The 22,467-nt window shown below is 47.1% G+C and overlaps 1 protein-coding gene across 2 annotated transcripts in view; it reads left to right on the top strand.

The window, feature by feature from the left end:
• Positions 1-8,025: 8,025 nt before the first annotated feature.
• TP63 (tumor protein p63) overlaps positions 8,026-22,467 on the top strand; it is a 109,339-nt gene continuing 94,897 nt past the window's right edge. The window contains exon 1 of one of the 2 annotated variants that reach the window (XM_052804493.1): positions 8,026-8,373. In XM_052804493.1, the coding sequence (XP_052660453.1) occupies positions 8,312-8,373 (62 nt within the window). In that variant the 5' untranslated portion in view covers positions 8,026-8,311. The remainder of the gene's footprint in view (positions 8,374-22,467) is intronic. The other variant, XM_052804491.1, reaches the window with a different exon arrangement.

Here is a 22,467-nt window from a genome sequence, read left to right as displayed (position 1 = left end):
TTTGCAACCAGGGCTTCCATCACTAGTGGTTAATACTTTGGGGATTTTTGTTTTAATTGCTACTGGTTCTTGAACTGGCTTTAATCCCATTAGCTTGGGTATGCCTGCAGGAGCTGTGCTTGTACCTTGGACTGCAGGAGAGACATAGCCTTAATGCTGGGAACTAGAGCCGTGCCAGCCAAGCAGTGAGTTTTTGTTGTATCCTGTTTGGAAATGAGAAATTCTTTCAAGACCAATGCTTTTGCATGGAGGATTTATTTTCTGAAGCTGCCAAAAGGACAGAGAGGTTTCTGCTTGTGTGGAGTATGCAAGAGGTGGAAAACAGCAGGGGATGACAGCAGCAAGACGTTGCTACAATTCAGCTCATCTCTGACTCACAAGGAAAAGTTAGAAGGAGTGAAAGACGAGCCATGCAGCAATATTCAGTCTGCTGCATTTCTGTGTCCTCCATGGAGGCTGACATTGAATACCATCCTTGCTAGTGACTTTCTCTCCGAGTGAATCTCTCCGTGGAGACAACTTGCTGAAAGCTGTCATCTTGCTTCATGTAGAGCGAACCTCTTCTTTCGTTTGCTGCTTGTCTGCTGCTGCTGGCTGTCACCAGCACTTCAGAAGCTGATATCTTCGATGCCCATGCACCAATCTCTGGGGCTTCTGATGTGAAAGCCTGGGATATTGGAGCAGAATGTGTGAAAATTCTGTGATGGTTCTGGGGTGAGAGGATGAGTGTGAACCTGTGCTAGAAAACTGAACGGAAAATGCAGGGAGTTCCTGGTCCTGCCCTCTTCTGCCGCCCACCCCACCGCACAGCAGAGCTGGAGCAGGCTTTCACCCATAAGGATGTGGTCACTGGGGTTTCTGTCCCCAACCTGGGCTTGACCCCGCAGGGTGTGATGACACCATGTGTATTTGTGGCGTGGTTCTTGCCAGAATGCCAGACATGTCTCATGGCAGCTGTACGGGGAGGCCAAGCCTTCCACCTACACAGCTCCTGCCACCCCTTTGATATGCAATCCTGACCCCACGGCAGGGTGTTGCCACCTGTCCTGGGGTGCTCCAGCCTCCAGCCCAGCTTTAGCCCAGGCTGTGGCCCCGCTATGTCTCGGGAACGCCCGGAGACAGTGGCACAGCTGCACTGATGTCAGGGAGGGGAATTCCCTCTGCCCGGCAGGTCCATCGCTCCCTCCCTGCCTCGGGTGGCGGGAGTTTCCTGTGGGAGTTGCATGGTGTCCTGCCAACTCTCGAGGACAGGGCAGGCTCTCTTGGGACTGGAGCACTGCTCGGGAGCTGACTGTGGGAGGGGAGCCTCCTTTTGGCCTTGTTTCTGGTTTCTCACTATAGTCATTCCTCTCTGTGTCTTAACTTTTTTCACATGTGCATGAATACTGTAAGGCTTGGGTTTTTCTTTTCAGTGGCATGCCAGGGAGATGGAGTAAAATTCCAGCTTGGGATGTTGGTGTCCTGGTGTTGGTCTCAGACCTGGTCCCTTTTGCTCTCTCTTCACAGAGAGAAGAGCCCTGGTGTTTAGTAACAGCTAAAAGAAATCCCTTCAGTGTTCATATTTGCTCTTCACTGATGGTATTACCCTTACAGCTAGTTTTGACTCCTCAATGGCAAGAAGATGGAGACTGCAACTTCCAAAATGCATGTTCAGCTTCAAGCCTGCTTTCATACCATCTACTCCTGGCTATGTGAAAACAAGGGGCAAACCTTCCCACTGCCCACACTTCTACAAAACAAAAGACCCAATGTGGCCCTCTGTGGTGGGAATGTGTCCGGAAGAGGGGACATCCATAGCTGCACTGAGGTTTTACCGCCAGACTGTCATGTAGGAAACTACATCTCTGAAGGATCTTCATGGGTGGTCAGTGAGATATAAAGGCTGAAGCCAGCCTCAGGCAGGTTCTTTGGCTCAGAGTGATCCCAAGGAAACATGCAGAGATGGCACTTGTGGGAGGCCCAGAGCACAGTCCCAATTAGCCTGCTGAGACGGGTGCTCTGGGCTTGCACCTAGCACCAGTCTCTGCCCTGGGACCTGGGAGGTGGGAAAGCCTGGAGCAAACAAGGGAAGCCACTAACAGTCCTGTGGGAGCTGGAAGTTTCCATAAACATTTGGGACAACTGGAGAAGAGTAAAAAGGGCTTTGCTGGAAGCTGTGGGGTTGGAGTGGAAAGGGAAGCAGTGGGAAGCTCCTGTTGTAGCTGTTTTGGGTGACTTGGAAGTATTAATAGTTTCAGGGTTGTTCAAGCAGATGACTATGGCATGTCCTGACAGACAATGACTACAAAGTAGGTGATGGTGAGGGGGGAAAAAATGGAAGACTTCAGCTTTTCCACTGTGGGGTAGTCAGTCTTACAGTCCCTGTCATCTGAGTCCCTGCTGAGACAAGATCCTGGGGACAAATGCTCAAGAAGTGGTTTTTGCCTCATGAAACCATTTGTTGTCCCTGCAAAGGACAACACCAAGCGATACTGTCCTTCACTGCAGGTGGATGATGGTCTGACACTACAGATGTGACAGAGGAGACGCCAAAGGCAACCAGACAGCTCTGAAAGTAGTTCACTTTGTCCTGTTGAGCAGGGCTGGAACAGTGCCATCTCCTTTGTTTCTTTCTAGCTCTACATAACAGTTGATGGCCACCATGAGGACAGTGCAGAGCTCCAGGTGTGTGGTATCACATGCAGAGAGCAGCCTGAAGCTGGCATGTATTTTAAAATCCACAGTTGTTAGCATTGATACGTTCAGATTTAGCTGGAGGAGGAGGATGTGGGGAGCGGTACATTAAGACACCTTTGTCAGCTTCTTTTCAGATGTGCCTAGGGTTGTGCTGGAGTGCTCACTTACTGAGTTGTCACCAGTCCTGGGCCCAGACTTGGCCATTGGTGACCAAGCATGCCCTGGACTGCAGATGCTTCAGCTGCATCCGCGCAACACAGTCCTGGAGCTGCTGTCAGGGCTCAGCCCCTCATGTCCCCACCAGCAGCTCTGGGCTCCTCGTGCAGAGCGGTGCCAGCATGGAAGGGCTGGGGTATGAGTACCCTTTTTTTACTGGTTTATGTTTGCACTAGGCACAAAAGGTGCTGGGAGCATGGGGAAGTCTTGTGTGTAGAATGGCAGTATTTTTACTTATTTATTTTATGTTTGCTGTTCTCCCTGTCCCTTGTTTCTCAGTATGGAGGGTGGGGGGGAAGGCTTGTATGAGCCAAAAGCCAGAAATCTGACGCTTCTGGAGCAGTAGGATCAGAGATTGGCTGGAGGAAAAACATGAATTGTTAGGGAAGCTTTTCTCACCATCGCAGCATTTGGGTAGATCCTCGAAAGCCTGTGAGGGTCATGCTCCTGTTGTCTCTTTCACTTCACTGGAGTTACTGAAAAGTTGTCTTTCCTCTGCTTGCTTCTGTTCACAAAATTCCTAAGATCTTAGTATCTTAGACCTTTAAACATCTGTAATATTTAGCTGAAATTGGAAAATGTGCTCAAAAGGGACACTGACATTGTGTATTTCTGTTCTCTTGGATAGCCAAGCTAAAGACATTTTATTGCTGGTGGGAGGGAATTATTTCCCTCTCTTCAACTTTTCTAACAAAAAATCCCCAAATATCCCACAGACTTCTTGCTCTTGAAAGAAATTCATTTTAACTTAAAAAAACCAAAACAAAACAAAAAACAAAACGACCACAACCACTCCCCTGGAAACCCCAAGCTGTGAATGAAGTGTTTCATCCCCTGCTGGAAAGGGTGGGGCTGATTCCAGACAAATCCTGAAGCCAGCAGTTGCAAAGGTAGCTCAGAGCAAAGCTGGCATCTCCCCTTCCCTGTCTTCCTTAGCTCCAAGCTGTTCAGAGGTCCTCAGACCCATAGATCAGGACTGGAGCCACAGAGATGTCTGGAAACTGTGTGTCTCCCTTTCATCCTTGTTCAGGACTGGGGCCGGCACACAGGCATCCTGACACTGAGTTTGGGTGGTGGTAGGGAGACCATTATAAATCCCCAGTAGCCTCCTCCTGAGGATATAAATGTTTGCCTCCACTAAAACATAATCTTGTGGTTGTTTCAGTGACAGCTTAAATCGAAGCCGTAGAGAGAGGGTGCATGGAGGGGTAATGGGAGAATAGTCCACAGCTGTTTCTCTGGCTGTTTTTCTCTCCCAGACGCGAAAGCAGCAGTGGCGGAGCGATGCCCTGCATTCTTGCCCACCTACACACATGCTTCCTCCGCATATCCCCGTGCTGCCTGCTTACCACAAGCACTAGAGGCTCGGCTGTAAATCCGCTAGCCAGACAGATCCCTGACACCCCGGCTTCCGCCCTGCTTCTGCAGGACACGTGCCTGCTGCCGTTAGATTAGCATCACCCTCGCTACCAGCAACGAAACCTCCTAGGAAGGGTTGTGAACACTGAGGATATCACAAGCCCCTTTTCCTCTTGAGTTGACTATCTTTGAGGTCTGCTACTGTGAGAAGCTCCCCCTTGCCTGTACTCCCAGGCTGCTGTGATGAAGTTTGCTAGCCCTCATGTACCGTACCCGCTCAGACCCGCTCTGAAATCTTCAGCTCTTGGGTGTCTCCGGCTGAATCTCCTCGTAGCTTTTCTTTAAGGCAGTGCAAATGAGGTTGGCCAAATACCATTGAGCCTTGAGAGCCTCCCAGCTATGCATGGGGTACTGGCAATTCACACATGCACACACCCTGTGGCTTGTGTTTCCACTGCAGACTGTGCTATGCAAAGGAGCGCCTTGCAGCTGAGAGGATTTTGACGCAATCTAACTGCAATGGTAGATATCTCTACCTAAATTCATGGTGAATCAACCCGCAGCTAAATGTTGGCTGTGAGCAGGGGGGAGGAAGGAAGCTGGGGCTGGGGGAGAAAAATCAGAAGACTTGCTGGCTTTTGCAGGTGGTTTTTGTGCACTATCATCAGTGGGTTTCCACGGCTTTGTTTTCCAGCTGGGAAAAGCAAAAGATAGACCTTCTGAGCTACTTCAGAACATGTCCAGATCTCTGTGGGAGGCTGAAAATGTCCAGCGCTCTGGGAAAAGCAGCCAGGTGCTGTACACGCTGCCAAAACCAGCCAAACCATGAGTGATTTGCACTTGCCCAGCCCCAGGCACGAGGGCTGGTAAGGACCTTGGGCAGTTGGTGGCCCCTTTTGAAGTTTTTATGGAAATGTCCTTTCTAGACACCCCCTCCCATTGGTGCCTTGTGAGTGAGAAGAGCGCCCTGCTCCAAGCAACTACTTCTCATTATAATTATGTGGTGCTTCTTTTTTAATTTAATTATGGTTTTTCAGGAGAAGTTATTCTTTTGGTGTGAATTGCAAGCTGGAGACTAACTACCTCTTCTTGACTGCAGTGCTGTTTAGATGTGTTCAGCACTAAAAGCAGCTATCACAGGATTGGTAGTTTGGGCTGTAACAGACTTATATTTAATGTGTCCGAGGTACCAAGGGGTACTCTGCTGTGCAGAGTTAAGGTAGCATAAGACCAGAGGTTGGGTTCACCCTTGGAGGCAGAGGCCAGCCCAGCAGCATCAATTCCAGGAGCTGCCTATTGCACTTCACAAAGCTCTTGGGATGCGTGGTCTGGCCATACAGCATTATCTGGGCATATGCCAGGTGAGGAGACCGGCCAAAACCAGGAGGCTGAGTGTGAGTCTCCGGGTGGGAATTGTCCAGCCTTCCCCTGCTCCCAATGCATTGGCCCTGGCACCCAGGCCATGCTGGGAAAGACTCTTCTCCAGCTCCCATGGAGAACTAGGTAGAGCAGGATTCACAAGAACAGCTGTTTTCACACAGCATTTCTTTTGCATGAGGTTTATGCCTTTTAGGCTGAAATCTATCAGGAAAGACAAACTCTTCCAGGCTGTTGGGAGAGAACACAATGCATGGCTGCTCTTTCATGAAGCCAGGCCTGCAGAGGTAACAACTAGTCCCACAACAGGCATGGTAGAGGATATCCAAAAAACTTCTGGTGTGTCTCTAGGAGCAAGCATGAGGTCTCAGCAGTGTACCCACAGCCCAGCAGCCTGGTGCGTGTGTACACCTCCCCAGCCAGGCTGGTTATCCATACTCACACTCATGGGTGCAGATTGAAACTGAGTCCTGGAGCAAGAGAGCATGAACCCAAGCTCTTGCTCAAATGGCTTGTGCAGGGAGAGGACTTGCCCTCTGTGTCTTTGGTAAAGGGTGGATGCTCAAAGCCTGGACCAGAGCCAGGCTAGCAGTGTGGACCACAATTTTGTGCTGGCCCCTGGCCCTCCTTGCCCATTCCCTGGAGGTATTTGCTGCCTCGGGAGAGGTGGCTGCACAGGGGTAAGCACAGCCCTGATCTCAGCTGCAGAAGGGGATGCAGCCTTTCTGCAGCCATGCTCCCTGGGCTGCATCGTGTGTACACAAGCCCTGGTGTGATTTCCCCTCTCCCCTCCCCAGCAGAGCCTGGTTGGGACGTTTCCACACTTCTTCGCCAATGATGCAGGCTACAAGGCTTGATGTTTACTCCAGGGCTAAGCCTAAGAAAAGAAAGGTGGTTTGCATTACTGCTCCTCCACAGGCCAGGCAGGGGAAGCAGTGTCCAGCAGGGAGGGAGCCCTTAACTTCAGTTAATAAACACATCCTTCACTTCCAGCCTCTCTTCCTTGGCAAATGCCACTTATCGTAGCTAAAGCTGCTTGGACTTGGCCAGGGATCAGCCCTGCGAGTTTACAGGATTCACAATTCACAGATGTTAGGAACTATCAGGCTGAGTGTGGGTGGAGAATGTCAAGTCTGAAATAGCTCCCCTGCCACCCTGGCACAGGCAGCAAAGAAAATGTTTCCACATGACATTCTTCGAACCAAAATTTCCTACAAGGAAAACACAGAGGGGAAAAATAAGAGGCAATCACTGCTGTCTCAGAGGGCTCCTGGCTTTTGCTAGGGAGGTTGAAATTTGTGCTGACATCAGCACAAAAGATGCACTATAGGTGAGCTATAGGGCAGCCCCTTCCCCTCTCTTCGTACACACAAACATATACGTCCGCTTGAAGATGCAATCCCACTGGTGCATAGATACATGGACGCTATTTTTTCCTGCTGGAATCCATTTTAATTTAGCTCCTGATTCATATTTCATTCATTCTCCAAAACCACAAAACCAGGATAGGTTTACAGCCTGTACTATTTGGATGAGCCGTGGGGTGGGGGAAAGCAGGGGGACAAAACAGGTTGCTTTCCTGAATGATTTTCTATGTGACTCAAAAAAAAAAAAAAAAAGGAAAAAAAAAAAAAAAGGAAGGGGGAGGGGAGGATGCCTTCCTTCCTGGCTTTTATTTTCCTTCAGGAAAATCAAATCTGCTTTTCATCATCGGTAGTTTGTTTTGGTGGACTTCACTTCACTCTTGTTTCTTTAAGCTTTAGTGGCCTGAAAAAGATATGATTAAAATATGATTCGTATTTTCTTTTCTCACTTTTATTTTCTCCTCAAGATATTTGAAAATATTGGAGTTTTTCATGTGGAAAATGTATATATTATTTACAGAACACCAAAACAATGAAAGATTTCTATATAATCTCAATTCTTTTGGAAAAAAAAAAAGACCAAAAGATATAGAGGAAAACATTAACAATTACATCTGATTGATAGTTTTCTTTGGGGGGAGGAGGGCAGGAAGGGGAGGCAGAGGAGCAAAAGTTCAGAGTTAATTTTAATTGAGGAATTTCCCCATATTTTGTCATTCAGCTTTTGAAACTGTGACCACAACAGACTGTTTGAACTGTGGCGCGAGAGAGACTGAAAATTTCCCCAGGCAACTTTACGCAGGTACTAGCCACAGAGTTGACAAGGAAGGCTTTTAAAGCATGACAAAATTCAGCACGGACGCTGCACCCAGCAGAGGAAACTCCGGCCATCTGGAGACGAGGATGACCAGTGGCCACAGCAGTTTGCAAAATTGCAAGAGCTGCCAAAATTAAACTGTGAAGTCAGGCGGGAAGGCAACCAATGACGGGCGAGATCAGAAGTTCAGAGATGCCCCAGATGAGCTCCCAACAACAAGTGTGGCTGGCGTACACCAAAGTTTATTAAGGATGTTGAGAGGAGGGGAAAATATCCATGCAGAAGATGCCCAGCTGGCGAGGAGGGACTGGTGGTGATGCTCAGGTCACTTGATGAATCCCATTGGCCAAGTCCCTGGGAGATCCCACCCATTCGCAAGTGTAAAATAAATCTCTAAAGTTGTACCTCGTGTACCACTTGACATTATTGCTTTTAGCCTGCTGGCTTTATATCTATTTATTTATTTTATTTTGGTTTGTACCCAAAGAGGGGCTCGAAGGAAATGAATTTTGAACCAGCACCTTTCACCACCTTGCAGTACTACCCTGATCCCTGCATCCAGCGGTGAGTCTCTGAGCGTGACGTAACTCTCTCCTATCGCAGGTTTGATCTGAGTGTCTTGTGTAATTGTTAACTTTTCTGCTATCGTCCGGTGGCAGCTGGGCTGCACGCGGAAAAAATGTGCCGCTCTCTTCATGCTCAGTGGAGCTTATTATTATTTTTGGCTTTCTAACAGGTTACTGTTTAATTATAGGCATCCGTTTAAGATATCTCCCTTTTCCTCTTTGGCATTAGAGAAAAAAAAATTTGATAAATAACATGAAAACTGATAGTATCTTTTCCCTGTGTTTTTGAGCAGAAGGTTACTCAGTGCTTTGGGTAGTGCAGGAATTGCTTTAACTTTCTATAGTGTGTTTATTTGTTCCTTTAAATGAAAAAGCTCCTGGAAAGAATATGAGCTTAACTACTAAGCTCTGAGATCTTGGAATTTAAAGGACAAATAAATAATTTAAAAGATTCAGAGAAGAAAAAAACTGCCTTCCAAGAGAGAGCACTTTTCCAAGAATATTTTTTTCATTCTGTCTAACAGCCAACCTCAGAGCCTGACAACCACTCTTATTTTAGCTTTGTTGTTACACTGAGTTTTATAACTTTCCAGCAGATAAAAGAGCATGTCCGCACGAGGTATCACAGTATCACATTGTCAGTTTGTTTGTTTCTCCCAATAGAAGATACTATATTTAAGCATGTAAATGACATGTAGATGGTATTTTTCCAGTCGTAAAGATCAGAGAGGTGAAATCCTCCGAGCAGAGTCACTTGTCGAGCTGCTTTAAGGCTAGTTTCTGGCTGTGTTTTGAAAAAGCCCTGACTGTTGTCTCACAAAGGCATTCGGTCCCCGGAAGGGTTAACTATTAACCCTGCATCCTCTGCAGGGTGCTGGGGAAGGCTGCTTGTGTTGCATAGCTGCCCGTTGAAGAAAGGGCTTGGCCGCTGTCACCCAGCCCACGGCATTACAGGCAGCTTTGTGATCTCTTCTTTTTTTTTTTTTTTTTTTCCCACTACCATGATTTGTTGCAATGTTTGGGGGGGGGGGGGGGGTTATCCCCCCTTAATCTGCTGGGTGGTCCGTGCCACCACTGTGCGAAGATCCTGGGGAGGACTGTGGAGACCTGGCAGCGACAAGGGGCTGCGTTTGGGGCCAGCGGAGGGGAAGGAGAGAAGGGGAGCTGGGAAATAGCGCACAGTCCTTGGCTGCGCTGCCGTGGCAGAGGAACATGGAATGAAGCTGGGGGTATTGGTTTCCCCAGCAAGACCTTCCACAACACGAGCCCCAGGGCTGGCTGGGCACACGCAGCCATACTCTGATCTCCTGCAAATCCACCCAGCCCCGCTGACCCTGGCAGGGATGTACGTGTGTCCAGGAGAAGAGCAGTACAAGAGCAGTGCCCGCCCGGGAAGGTGGATTCGGGCTGACAGCGGTAGGGTCTTTAGCAGACAAATAAGTTTCAGTGGCTGGAAGCCACAGCCAGGCAAATTCCCAAATAGAAAATTTAAAAAAATAATCAAACTGGAAAGCGTAAAGATGCGCTGGGAAGTGTACCTAAGCTCTGGGACAGCTCTCCAGCCCCTGTGAACTCTTGCCAGTCACACCCCATCCCATGCCAAAGAACAGGTTCATAAAATTGGTGCTGTGGCTCAGGCAAAAAACCCCAGCTGGAGCAGGAATTAAAGAAAAAAAATTCCCTTGGCTGTATTCTGTAGAGCTTTTTAAATGGGCCTTTCTGCCCTTCAAATCTGCATCCTCCAGCAAGTCAGGCCTTTCACTAGAAATGCTGTTCCTTGCCACATGCCTTAGCAGTGTGCTAAGTTTTTAAGTGACCATTGCAGTGTGGGAAGCCTCAGGACAGGTTGGGGCAGATAGAGTTTGTGACACCCCTCAGTCAAAACCTGGTCGAGATGTAGCTTAGAGTAATAATGTCTCTCAGCTGCTATGCGCGTCTGTTTACATGAGCCGAGAGTGGCATTTGTCCAGTTACTAGTGGCTGTGCTCTGCTACAGCTCAAAATCAGCTAAAAGCTGGTCCCAGAGATACTTTTCTCAGTCTGAAGACATAGGTGGTCTTCAGCTTTAAGCTCCATTGATTGGATATTCATTATGTGCTGGGTGACATTTGTGTGACTGATTTAACAAAATTGAATAGTTTCATAATTACATTTATTTTACACAGTTTGAAACACTTTTGCTTTGATGTGGTCAAAGTGTTTTCTTTAGCTTAAACCAGTGTTCTTCTCTGCAACTTTAAAATTACATCTAGTAACAATCTAAACAAAGTGATAACGTTGAGCTGAGGCATGCTGGCAAAATAACAATAGTGAAAAGTGTTTGAAGCCCTGTTAAAAAGGAGTGGGGGGTGAGTGGGTGTGTGTGTGTGACACAGATTTCCCTGTAGGTCAGCGTGGAGGGGGAAGCAATTATAAATCCCAGTTAGCTCTAAGATTTGTGGCTTAGATTTACCCTCTGCCGTTGCTTCATCTATTAATCTCTTCACTTTGGGGGTGTCCAGCAGGCAGACAATGCGGGAGCCAGCTAAAACATTTCCTCTGTCAAGAGGTGAACACAGATCACACTTGGGAGCGTTAACTAATATGCCATTATAATGCTTGTATACTACTAACTGTCATTTCACGGCAGTGAAACTATGTGCTGCTGCTATGGTATGTTCAAACCAATGCAGTAATTCAGTGCCACAGATGAGGAAAAATAGCTGGGTGCCCAGACTCCCAGTGCTGTCTGTTATTGTTTAGGTCACTCCAGCCTCTGTCTCAACAGGCCAGCTCTCTTGTTTAGGCTACTTATTTCTTGTAGATATCAAAGCAAAGCACCCGCTGCATCACACAAAAGTACAGACAACTCAGCTGGGGCACAGGACAGCAGTGTCCTCCTTCACAGCCCCACTTTTTGCTGCGGACACTGGAGTTCAGTGCTGGAGCTGCAGCCCAGCTGAGAGAGGGGCAGAGGGGCACCGGGCACTGACGGGGACATACATCCTTGTGCAGAAGTCAGGGATGCAAATGTAGCATGTGAATGTCTGAAGTGAGGTTGGAAAGGTATATCCTGCATGTGCTCATCTTTCTTCTTCTTAAACAGAAAGAGCTAAGAGATGTTAAAATTCAGCAATAACAGAGTTGAGCAAAAACCTCAAAGTTTTTTCTACTTCTGCTTTCTTTATGAAAGGAATTTGCATGAAACGCTTGAAATCAGTGATAAAGCAGGCTCAGTGCTCTGGCTCCTGGGCAAGGGAAGGTGCTGCTGTAAGGACAGAAGCACCTGCATTGAAGTGCCAAGTCGCTAACCCCCGCGAATTACTTGTTTGGATGGTACTGTGGCAGCTCATCCTGTGCTGCAGAAAACCGAGGCTAGCTCTGAGTCATAAAATGAGCTATCTGAAATGAGCGGGATTTCCACCTTCCAAGAAGTGCCCACCTAGCTGCTGTTGAAAGTCACTAATATAAGATGAAGAAGGCACTGTAATTATGATCAAAGTCCAGCTGTTGAGAGCTATGTAATTAGTCTCTCTCTCCAAAGCTGCTTTTTCTTCAGCTAATGCCTGGTTGGGGGAGTGATGTTTACAGATATGTTACTTGTGTTCTTGGAAATAATGGTCATTAGGCTGTGTTTTACCCAGGAGCTCTCCTCTTTTGGGGCTGTTTGGAATGCACCTGCTGGTGCACAGGACTACAGTCCTGTCTGCTCTGCTTGCCCCTCTCCCCATGCCCAGGCTAATTGGTGGCCTCAGGATTTTGCATCGATGATATGCTGAAGGCATTCACTGGGGCTTACTCCTCCCTTTTGAATGAAAGGCCTCTCACACAAGCTGCTCTTTGCTCTTTCATTTCTGGCTTTGTATTCGCAGCCCAAAGTGATACGGCCCCACCTCCCAAATCTCACTAATTACAGAAGCTTGAGGAACAACCCTGAAATCCTCTGGTCTCTGCAGCACCATGCTGGAAACCTGGTTTCTCAGACATGGTCCTGGGTTTTGGGGAGGGTGCCAAAAGAAAAAAAAAAAATTCAAACAAATATCCTGCAACCAGGTATGTAGAAAAAATTCTATTTTTAGAAGGGGATGAGGGAAACTGTCTGAAATGAGTTGAGGCATGGAAGGGAGGGGAGGGCATGGGCCATGGAAGCATCATCTATTGAGTGCTGTATCTGGATGGATTTTGGTGAGCAGGGTCTAAGTTCCAGCCAGCCAGAGCTCCTGGGTTCAAAGAGATCGTTCATCAGGAGCATTGCACATGTTGCTTTACTTTTCTTCATTGGTTCCACATGTATCAAACAGCTGGTAAACGGACTGCAGTTATCAGATAGGAGTCTCGCCAATGTTAATGCTTGCAATGCAGCACAAAGGTAAAAAACTCACTGTACCCAGTGCTCATCATTACTAATAGGCAGTAATGAAACAGCAGGTTTCTTCCCTTTGGGTTGGAAGGGGGCACATTTGGGCAAAATGTGCTGGCTACCCTCCTGATCACAGGCAGCAGCGTGCTGTGCCCCTTCATGGTTGTGGATCAATGCTGGCGTAAGCAGCTTTCCTTTCACTCTGGTGTTAGCTGGGTGATATTGTGACAGAGCTTTGCCTAAGCTGTCATAGGGTAATGTCTTGCAGGAGTGTTTCATCCTATGTGCAGGCTCTGCAGAATCCTTGCGTTTGGACAACTGCACGCTCTTTCTCTTTCCTTGTACTATGTTTGCTGAGGAATAACTGAACTCCTGCTATGACAGGGTGGACAAATCTCATCTGCCTTCACCTTTGAGATGGGAGCCCAAATTTGTCGTGTTGGCAGAAAGACCTGAAGCCAAGTAAGGAAAGCCACGTGACTTGGTATAGATCTATTTGCAGAAACAGCCAGTGATACAGCAGGTACTTTCCAAAGACTCAGAGAGGGGCCAGAAATTGTTCTGAGCAGCTCGTGGTGTGCTCAGAGCAGCCAGTGACTTCTGGAGAAGCAGAATTGCTCCACGCAGGAAGCAAAGGTGGAGGGGAGCCAGCGAGGTGCTTTTTATTGGTCTCGGTGAGCTCTCCTGGAAGGTGGTAGTCACCTTCATGGATGTGCTGTCACCCCTGGTAGAAATCCCATGGGGAGGGGTCCCCAGCTGGAGCCAGATGTGCACAAGGGGACAGCAAGCAGTGTGCCGAGACAGCTATTGCAGGGTGGCCTTGTGGGCAGGAGGGCTTTGCAGTGCAGCTCTGCAGGGAGGACATGCTGCCAGTATGGGACCTCTCAGCTGCCCCCCTGCACTTTGTCAAGGATGTGTGCTGTTGGTGGTGGCGAGGGGAGGGTATTTATCTCGTCTTTGGGGTCTGTTCTTTGGTTGCTCTCCCGTTCTTATACTGCAGTCTCATCAGAAGATGGGATTAGAAGATAGGACCTTTGCAAAACACTGCTCAAGAGCAGCATGTTAAAGCCTCTTCAGTTCTTTCTTCCTGGCAGAGCCCCTGCACTCTGCTTGTCCCCACTGCCCTCCTCTGTTTTGTCCCCGCTAAACCTCTTGGCTCTATGTCAAAGAGACGTTGTGCTGAGGATGTCACAACCCCTTCACAGTCATTGCCAAAGACAGCACTTTTCTCTTTTTCCTCTTCAAAATGGTGTAGGCCCCTCAAGAGTGTTACAAGAAAATATTTGTCTGCTTGGAGGTCCTTTTAGTGCTGCTTAAAGGATTAAAGTGGAACCAAATCGACCATTTTCTGGTTTTCTTCCCAGATCTCAAAGGACTGTAAAGAGAATATGTGAAGTTTTCACGTGGTCCTTTTTACTATGAGGAGAGAATACCTGATTCATAGGATCTTGCTCAACTTCCAAAAATACTGACGAAATTAAAGCAGCAACTTCTCAATAGCTCATCTGTTCAGAGATGTTTAGGATGTTCATGGTACATGTTATAAGTTATACTCCCCTGCTGATTTGCGTGGTACCTTCTGCTACAAGATAACTTGTAACAGCTCCTCTCAACAAACACAAGGACTTCTCGCCTGGTACAGAGCAAAAGGGCTCAGCTTTGATTTTGGGAAAAATAAAACCCTCTGACATCCAACAAGTGGCCAAAGGAGTATTCAACCCTTATAAAAAAAAAGACCATAGGTGTTACAGGGCATGGGGGAAGGAGGAGGGTCTTGGGTGAGGAAGAAATCAAGGAAACTTAGCTTTTAATTTGGTGTCTGGCTCTAAGCTGGTTTTGCACTTCTGTGAAAACCTTCATGGGAATGTGGGCATTGTGGTGGGAGCCAATGGTTACACTGCCATACAAATTTTGACTTCTATTTAGTTTAAAATTTTGTATCCCATGATCAAAACTGAAATAATCAGAAGGAAAATGTTTCACTATAATAGATTTCTGAGGTCTGTTTGACTAGGTCTGCTGATAATAGATAGATAATATCCTTCCTTCTGCTTAGCTAGCTTCATGAAAACATCTCTATCTGTTCCTGCGGCTTACCTGGGAGTTTTTGGTGCCTGTTTGTAATCACTTACTACTGTGTAGCAGATCATCTCCCCACAGAATTTTGCTGCTGAGGCATCTCCAGTCAGGTGTTTGAATGCCACAGCGGGTCTGGTATGATAAATACTGAGGCAGGTAAGCAAGGGGAATTCGGTTAGTGCATAGAGCTATAAAGAGGACAGCCACGTCCAAGAGTGAGAAGGGGGAAACCCTGCAGTAAGTGGTTGGGGGTTCAATAGGCTCTTGGCAGCACAAAAATAAGTCTGCCTACAAAACCCTGCCTGGAGAGGTTCAATGCCTGTCTGGTTTAGCACTGTTGATATGCACCTAAGTCAATGCATGCTGAAAAAATGCACGGAAAGAAGCTTGCAGTGTGCTGGTGAGCTGGACGCTGCAAGCAGCAGCTGTTCAGCTGTGTATTGCCAGCAGTGTCTGCCATTAAACTCAGAAGTAGGAGCCAGAGCTGGTGGGGCAAAATAATGGGATTGCTGTGCCTGCTGTCAATGGGGTCTATGAGGTGGCTGTGACAGCTGTGAAATTGCAGTTCAGCTGGCTCTGAGAGTTAACATGGGCATCAGGTGTTCAAATATTACAGGATTAAAAATCTTAAACAACACAATTCCTTTACACTGTCTTCCAAGTTTGGTTGTGCATATTTGTGAATTTTCCTCTTAAAATATACAGGCTGGAAACATCATTCTCGGTTTTAATGGAATGGGAGACCAATGTATTCATAGCACTCCAGGAGCTACTGCTTTAGATAATCACAAGCAAAAATCATAAATCACATTAGGTGTGGCAACGTATTGATAAAATTATAGGGAACGAACCCTGTAATTTCTTAGCACCAGGCATAGTTGCAAAAATGAATATCCTGTGAGCACTCCAGGCAGTGTTCCCTTACACACCACCAGCGTTTCTGATAACCAGTTCACTTGTTCCTGTCTTCCAGGACTACAACCTGCTCTTAATTCTTTGTCCTTCATCTGCCCCGTCTTGCAGCTATTTTGTGACACAGAGAAAGGTTTTTGCAAGTGCTTTTGTTTTTGAGAGAAGGATTCTCTGCCCTTGGTTTTAGCAGTAGCTGGCCTGCCACAGAGTACGTATGTGCTGAAAAATGCAGCCAGCACAGTATCTAGCAGAAGACTTCATTTTTCCCATAGGAGTATCACTGGTGGCAGGGGTGAGGAATGGCCGTGTGGGTAACAAGTGGGAGCTTCAACCAAATTCATATTACAGGAATCTGCACCTAACATCTGCTTTGCTGGTGTTTCTGTTCTGCATTTTAATTATTTACTGAAACACAGGATGTTGCTGTTTACAGTTTCCTGCTTCTGAAGAGTTCTGGGGACTTTCTGTATTATCATGATGATTTATTTTATATTTTTGTAAAATGCAACCTTCTCGAGAGAGTTTGAGAGAGGGACTTTGTAAGTCCCCTGAGCAGTTCATAGAGAAAAGAACTTGTGTAACTAAAGACTGAAGCAGCTTTCCTAAAAAAAGTGGCCTTAGGGAGCCAAAAGTCTTACCTGGCTCAACTCAAAATGTCACAAGTCTTTTGCAGCAGACAGTCCGAGACCTTTCTGTCCTAAAAAAGAATCACGTATTTCATGTTCTTTGTCTGGGGAAGCTGTCCCTCTCCTCTCTGACTATATTTATACGACTAAATGCCCTGCCATGCAAAGTATCCCAGAGCTGAAAATCAGCGTGGGCTGCATTTCTCTTTCTTTGCTTCCTTCTGGTGGGGGGCCATGTTGAGACCCGTGTGGGATGACCCCTCACCAGCCTCTCCCTGTCGCCTCCTCACAGTGCCCAAATTTGAGGAATGCCTGTCCTGAATGAACTGGGACAGTAGCAACTTGGCGCCTGCTGCTCGGCACACAGGGATGCCCAGTGCCTTACCCGGTGTTGTAGCTGCAGCACACCAAGCACTTAGGCAAACAAACCCCAGGAGCTGTTCGGGTGACTCTGGCAGAGTATTTGATTCCTTCACACATCAAAAAGGTTCAAATCTCAGCAAGTTTGAAAGAAACTTCATTCTTGGCAGAGTGTGTTAGCATCCTGGGGACCTTATCACCACCAGTAGCATTAAGGACATATGATGCAAGCAGGGAAGAGGCTCCTTGCAGGAAGCCTATGCCAGGCTTTAAGCAGAGCTCAGAGCATGTGGCAGGGCTGCAAGCACAGCCAGAAAAGCCCATGCTATGTGTGCCTCTGCCATGCCACAGAGTCTGGGTATTCCCATTGGTTTGGTCCAGAAAAGTGCACTCAGTTCAATGGATACAGTTGTAGCAGAGGTGGGAGGGAGCTGAATCCCACATCTCTCATTTTGTTTGTCTCTGAAGGGTTTTGGGTGGTGTCAGTGCTCAGGAGAGGTTTGGAGGGGATTGAAACTTCCTTGTCAGGGAGAAGAGAGGCAGAAGCCCTCAGTCTCTCTCCTGCTGGCTGGAAACACCCCAGAAACGGTGTTTGGTGCAGAAGTGTGAGGACAGGTGCTCAGTTTAGCCCACTGCCAAGACCAGATCTGAGAGCACAGCCCTCTGAGCACCTCGGTCCTGACCCACAAATCTACAGCCAGCATCTTCATCCCGGGGACTTGGAGGGCAGTAGGACACCTGGAGATTTGAGCTGGGCTTACCTGGTTTTCCAAAGCCCATGGTCACACGCTGCAAAAGTCTCCTCTTTTTCCACTAAGCCTCGCAGCAGCAGGCTGAATGAGGCATATCTCATGGTCGGGTGCAGCTGCATGATGCACCGAGTGTTCACAGCTTCTGTGGAGCTGCCTTGGAAGGATTCCACGTAAATGCACCATATCTAATAGTAGAATCACTCTGTCAGTTCCCATACACTATACTTCTATGTATATCTGCCACTAGATAGAGAATACTGTGCTTGAAATGACCTATTATCTACTCGACTGGGTGCTATCTGTATACCATGGTCTGGAGCATGTAGATCAGCAGTGTGAGAGTTCCTCACATGATGCTTCATCCCTGCACTCCCTGGGAGAAGCACTGAACCAGATTTCATCTCTGCAGGCATGAGCATTGCGTATGAGGTGGTGTTGGGTTCTGACTGTGTCTTTTAAAAGACGTACAAACTAACGTGTTGGGTTTGATTTTTCTTTTTTTTTTTTTCTCCTGGTTTAACCCTGTTACTCTTTGGGAGAAATACTGCTCTGGTTTTGCTCCCTAGACTGTAACAGTTGCTTTTTGCACCACTTAATCTCATTTTTGTTGTGTTAACAAGCAAGCCAGTCAGGAACCCAAAGAGATCTCCCTGGCAGCTACCCAGCACAGTGCTTGTCCCTGGCTTGGAGGACTGGCTGTGCTCAATGGCTAACCTTTGGTCTGGGGGTTTCTCTCAGACTTGCTTGGTGATGTGCTGCCTGTGGCTGGTGCTTGTTCTGATGGTGCACAGCCTTTAGAAAGAGATGAGCTGAGGACATTTGATGGTGGACTGAACTGTAGGAAGCTCAACCTAGACCATGCCTAGCTTGTCCACACTACGTAAAATGAGAGGTTAGGCTCATCAGTGCTCACAGTCGTTTCCTCTCCAGACAGCCCAGAGCTCAGGCCAGGGCCACGTCTAAAAAACATGCTTGCATGTAGATAAGGGATAATATACAAACCAGACCCTGAACCTGGGCCAGACCAGCAGTGTGGATGTAGCTGAGGTCTTTCCTTGCTGCTATAGCCTGTCTAGAAGTGGAACTTTTCTGCTGGGTTTGTTTTTTTTTTTTTTTTCTTCCCTTAGTTCTGGCCTCTTTCAGAGCTTTGTAGTATCCAATAAGAGCCAGTTCCTGACACTCTGACTGCCTTTCTGAAGCTCCGATGTGCTTGGCTGAATTATTTTACCATCTGCAATAAATAAAGTAATTTCTCATTCTGTGTTGTGGTCTCTGTATTGGTGTGATGGAGGTAGACTAGTGAAACTTGAGAGATGCTGGTTGCACTCCACACTGCAGAGTTTCAGCAGACAATAGTTAAAAGATTCCCATTTCCTGTGGGAAATACTGAAAGCAAGCTCCTTGTGAAGAACAGACAGCAATGAACTGCTGTAGATATTGTTATTCGGTAAATGCTGTGCTCACAAGAAAAATACTGACGAGCAAATCTCAAAAGGGGGAATTCGATTCAGCAAGCCTCAGGAAGGTCAGATTTCTGGCCATTGCCTCTTCAGAACTTTTCAATTTTCCTATTACATACCTAAAATCACTACAGAAGAGTTGTAATAGCTGTATTTTGTCATGACTGTCATGTTTTGAAAATGACCTCACCTGCTTTCATTTCTGGGGCTGTTGTTTTGTTTTCTTTTAATATTCCCTGATGCTGCAGAGATCTGGATAACTGGAAAGGATGCAGTCAGCTGTTTGAGGCTGCTTTGGGCATTTAACACCTGCCTTTTCCCCCCTTCTCCTCCAGAAAAGATGAGGGGTCTCCCCATACTGTGCAACAGAATGCAACAGCAGACATCTCCGAGTCTCCTTCCTTGGTAACTTGTGGATGTGCCCCCAGGTACCTGCTGCAAACCATTACAGATGGTGCATGAGTGGGTCATGGGATGATTTGGGGTCAGGCAGTCCCCCGGGAGGCACAAAAGATGGTCTCTGTTGTCTTTAATTGTAGCTGCAGCTGGGCAGCAGAGGTTGGCATGTGGCAGCAAGGCTGGAGGCAGCACTGATCCAGCAGCAGACCTCTCAGCAGAGAACTGTGCTCAACCTCTCCTGTACCGAGGGGAGGAGGCATCATTCCATTTGTCCTGCTGTAAAACTATCAGAGCTGGCTGGCTGGCTGCAAAAAGTCATGTGTAAACTTTGAAAGGTAGACCCAAATGTGTGTTTTCAGTTGGGTATCTAAAACTGAGCAAATGATGTCTATTATTTAGACCAAAGCCTTTTTTTTTTTTTTTTAGATGGACTTGAAAATGCTTTGTGGCTTCTGAACCTTTTGCCTGTAAAGTTTATCTTACAATACTTATTTTAGGACTTGGCTCAAAAATACCTGAGAATTTTGAGGGCTGGGCCTGGATTTTCCGCTCATGTTGCTTTTGAGAAGACTTTCTCACTTACTGCAGTAAAAGCTCTCACCTCTGCCCAGCAGCTCTGACTCCTCCCTCTCCAGATGGGCACTGCTTTTAACCATCGCTGCAAATATGTTTGGGGAAGGGATTGACCAGAAAAATGAGTTACAAAATAATACAATTGCAACAACTGCTTTTTAATTGGCTCTTTTTTGTTTTAATGTTTTTTAAAAATGGCTGGAGATTTAAATTTTCTTTTATTATTTAAATTTGGAAAGTCTCGGGACCATGTTTCCCTGGAGATATACTGACGGTGAATAGGTCTCTGTGTGCTTTACAAAGTTGGCGGCACTGCTGTACCTCAGGAATGGAAGCGCAAAGATGGACCCAGGGGCCAGGGGTTGAGCTGGGTGTCCTGAGCTCCAAGCTTGCGTTCTTATTCGGGGCTTCCCAACACAGGTTGCTCAGGCTCCTGGGCAGTCTTCTGGAGGATACAAGGGCTCTGTACCCCAGACTAGAAAGCACCAATTGCAGCGGGCAGGTGGAGGAGTTGCTGTGGCGGTGCTTTCACCTTCGCCAGAACTCCATCTCTCTTGGCTCCTGATGAGAAAGGGAGTGGGTGTATGGGCTGAGCAGAAGGGGAGGGGATGTCCGCAGTTGGGTGAGGAGGTAGTTTCCAAGGATGGGTGAGAAGGGGTGGGTGGAGAAGGGGGTGTCCAAGGTTGAGTGGGAGATAAGAGAGGTCCGGGAAAGTTCACAAGGTGCTGAAGGAATCCTTGGAGGAAAAAAAAAAAAATTAGGGGTGACTTGCTCGAACAATTAGGGGATGGTGCCTCTAGTGAGGGTGGAGTGATTAGCTGCCTGAAGCCCTGAGGACAAAGAAATGCTTCTATTGTGTTGAAGCGGTCACTGTTGTCCGGCTGATAATAATGACATGTAGATAGCAGATGTGATGAGATGTAGATAGGAGATGCAGCAGGTTCCTGGCTGCGGGGGTTACTGACAGGACTCTGAACTCGTTCTGCTTCCAGAAGCTGTTCCCAGCTGTTTGCAGGGAGCAGGCCATGCAGTCCCCAAGCTGGGAAGCCCTCGGCAGGATAGCAATGGGAACGCAGAGGGAGCCTTTTTCTCCCAAGGGAGCTCTGCTGCTAGCACTGGAGCAGGGCACTGGCATGGGGCCCAGGGCTACAGTGATATAATATGCTTTGAGAGGCCACCGCTAAGCTGCAAATGTTGCATATGCTGTAGGCATAGTCTTACTCAAGATGACTGTAACTGAAAGAAGACGATGAATGGGAAAAAATCCCCCTTGTGTTTTGCAGCACGGTGAATTAGGATCATTCTGTGCAGCCAGTTTCACTTTCTTTGATACAGGTCAGTCTTGCCCGTGCACTGAAGGCTCGAGCAAAGAGCAACCAGAAAGCCGAACCATCCATTCCTGCCCTTTCCATTCAGCTCACACATAGGCTTCCAAAAGAGAAATCTAAGTTACAGGGAGATCAGGATGCACTGTTACAGTAGACTCTAGCAGAACACAGAGTTTTTATAAGCAACACAGTCAGGATTCCTCTGAGACAGAATTGCTTTAATTCCTCTGAATTTCATATATCTCACAGTTGAAACAGGGCATGTGCAACACAAGTGTCGTTTGCCTAGAGAATAGGAAGAAGCTAGCAGTCCTGCCTAGGCTGTCCTCAACATAGGACACCGGCAGTGTTACAGAGCCCTTCACCGCCGTCACTCCCAGTTCCTTCTTGCATTGCCCGTATCTCCTTGGTTGGTGGCTACTTCTGAGATCAGGGTTCACCCTTTGGGCTGTTAGCTTCTTTCATTTTCTAATGCACATCTCTGTGCCGTTGGACCACTTTTCTCTCGCTGCCCCTCCCCCTAACCCATGCTGCTGTCCACGTGTTTTTTAGTGAGATATCCGATCTGGGAAACATCTGAAAAATGTGGGATCTGGGAAAAAAGAATGGACATTTGAACCATAGGTGAAAGTTATATTCTGTCTCAAAAAAATCCTAAGTGTCAGTGTTTGTTATTCCTTACGTTCGCCCTTCAAAAGCCGTGCATCCATCAGTCTTCTTCCAGAGATGTTTTCTAGGACTAACACATAGGAGCAGTGTTATATTTGGACTTGATGGTCTTAGAGGTCTTTTCCAAACTTAATGATTTGATTTGATTTATATGGAAGGAAAATCTGAAGGATTTAAAGAAGTTGCTGGAAGTCTAGATTTTAAAAAGCTCAATCTGAAAGCTGTGCTGGAAATCTAAACGAGAATAAATACTTGTGAGTGCAGTTCAGCAGGTCCTGCCTCTGCCAGGGTGGGAGTCAGTCTCTTTTGGGCTCACAAGTGCCAAGACCTTGGAATACGGCATTAGGAGAGGAAGAAACAGGAAAATATGTAGTACAGTGCAGTTCATGCTGGGAAGGGGGTTTGCTTGTTGATGAAGTAGACACAGAAAGAGGCATAGATAGAGGTGCAATACAGATCCCTGAAATTCAACAGCAATCTCCTCTCTGAAGGGAATGAGAGCCTGCCTGTCTACCATTTGGCTTTTATTTTGGCCCCCCTATTTATGACAATGAACCTGTCTGATGACCAACGGTCTCTAACGGGTGCTTCCAGG

The sequence above is a fragment of the Harpia harpyja genome, chromosome 12 (assembly GCF_026419915.1).
Source record: "Harpia harpyja isolate bHarHar1 chromosome 12, bHarHar1 primary haplotype, whole genome shotgun sequence".
NCBI classification, from domain to species: Eukaryota; Metazoa; Chordata; class Aves; order Accipitriformes; family Accipitridae; genus Harpia; species Harpia harpyja.
Note: the sequence above shows the minus strand (reverse complement) of the source record. Positions and strands in the feature narration are given on the sequence as shown.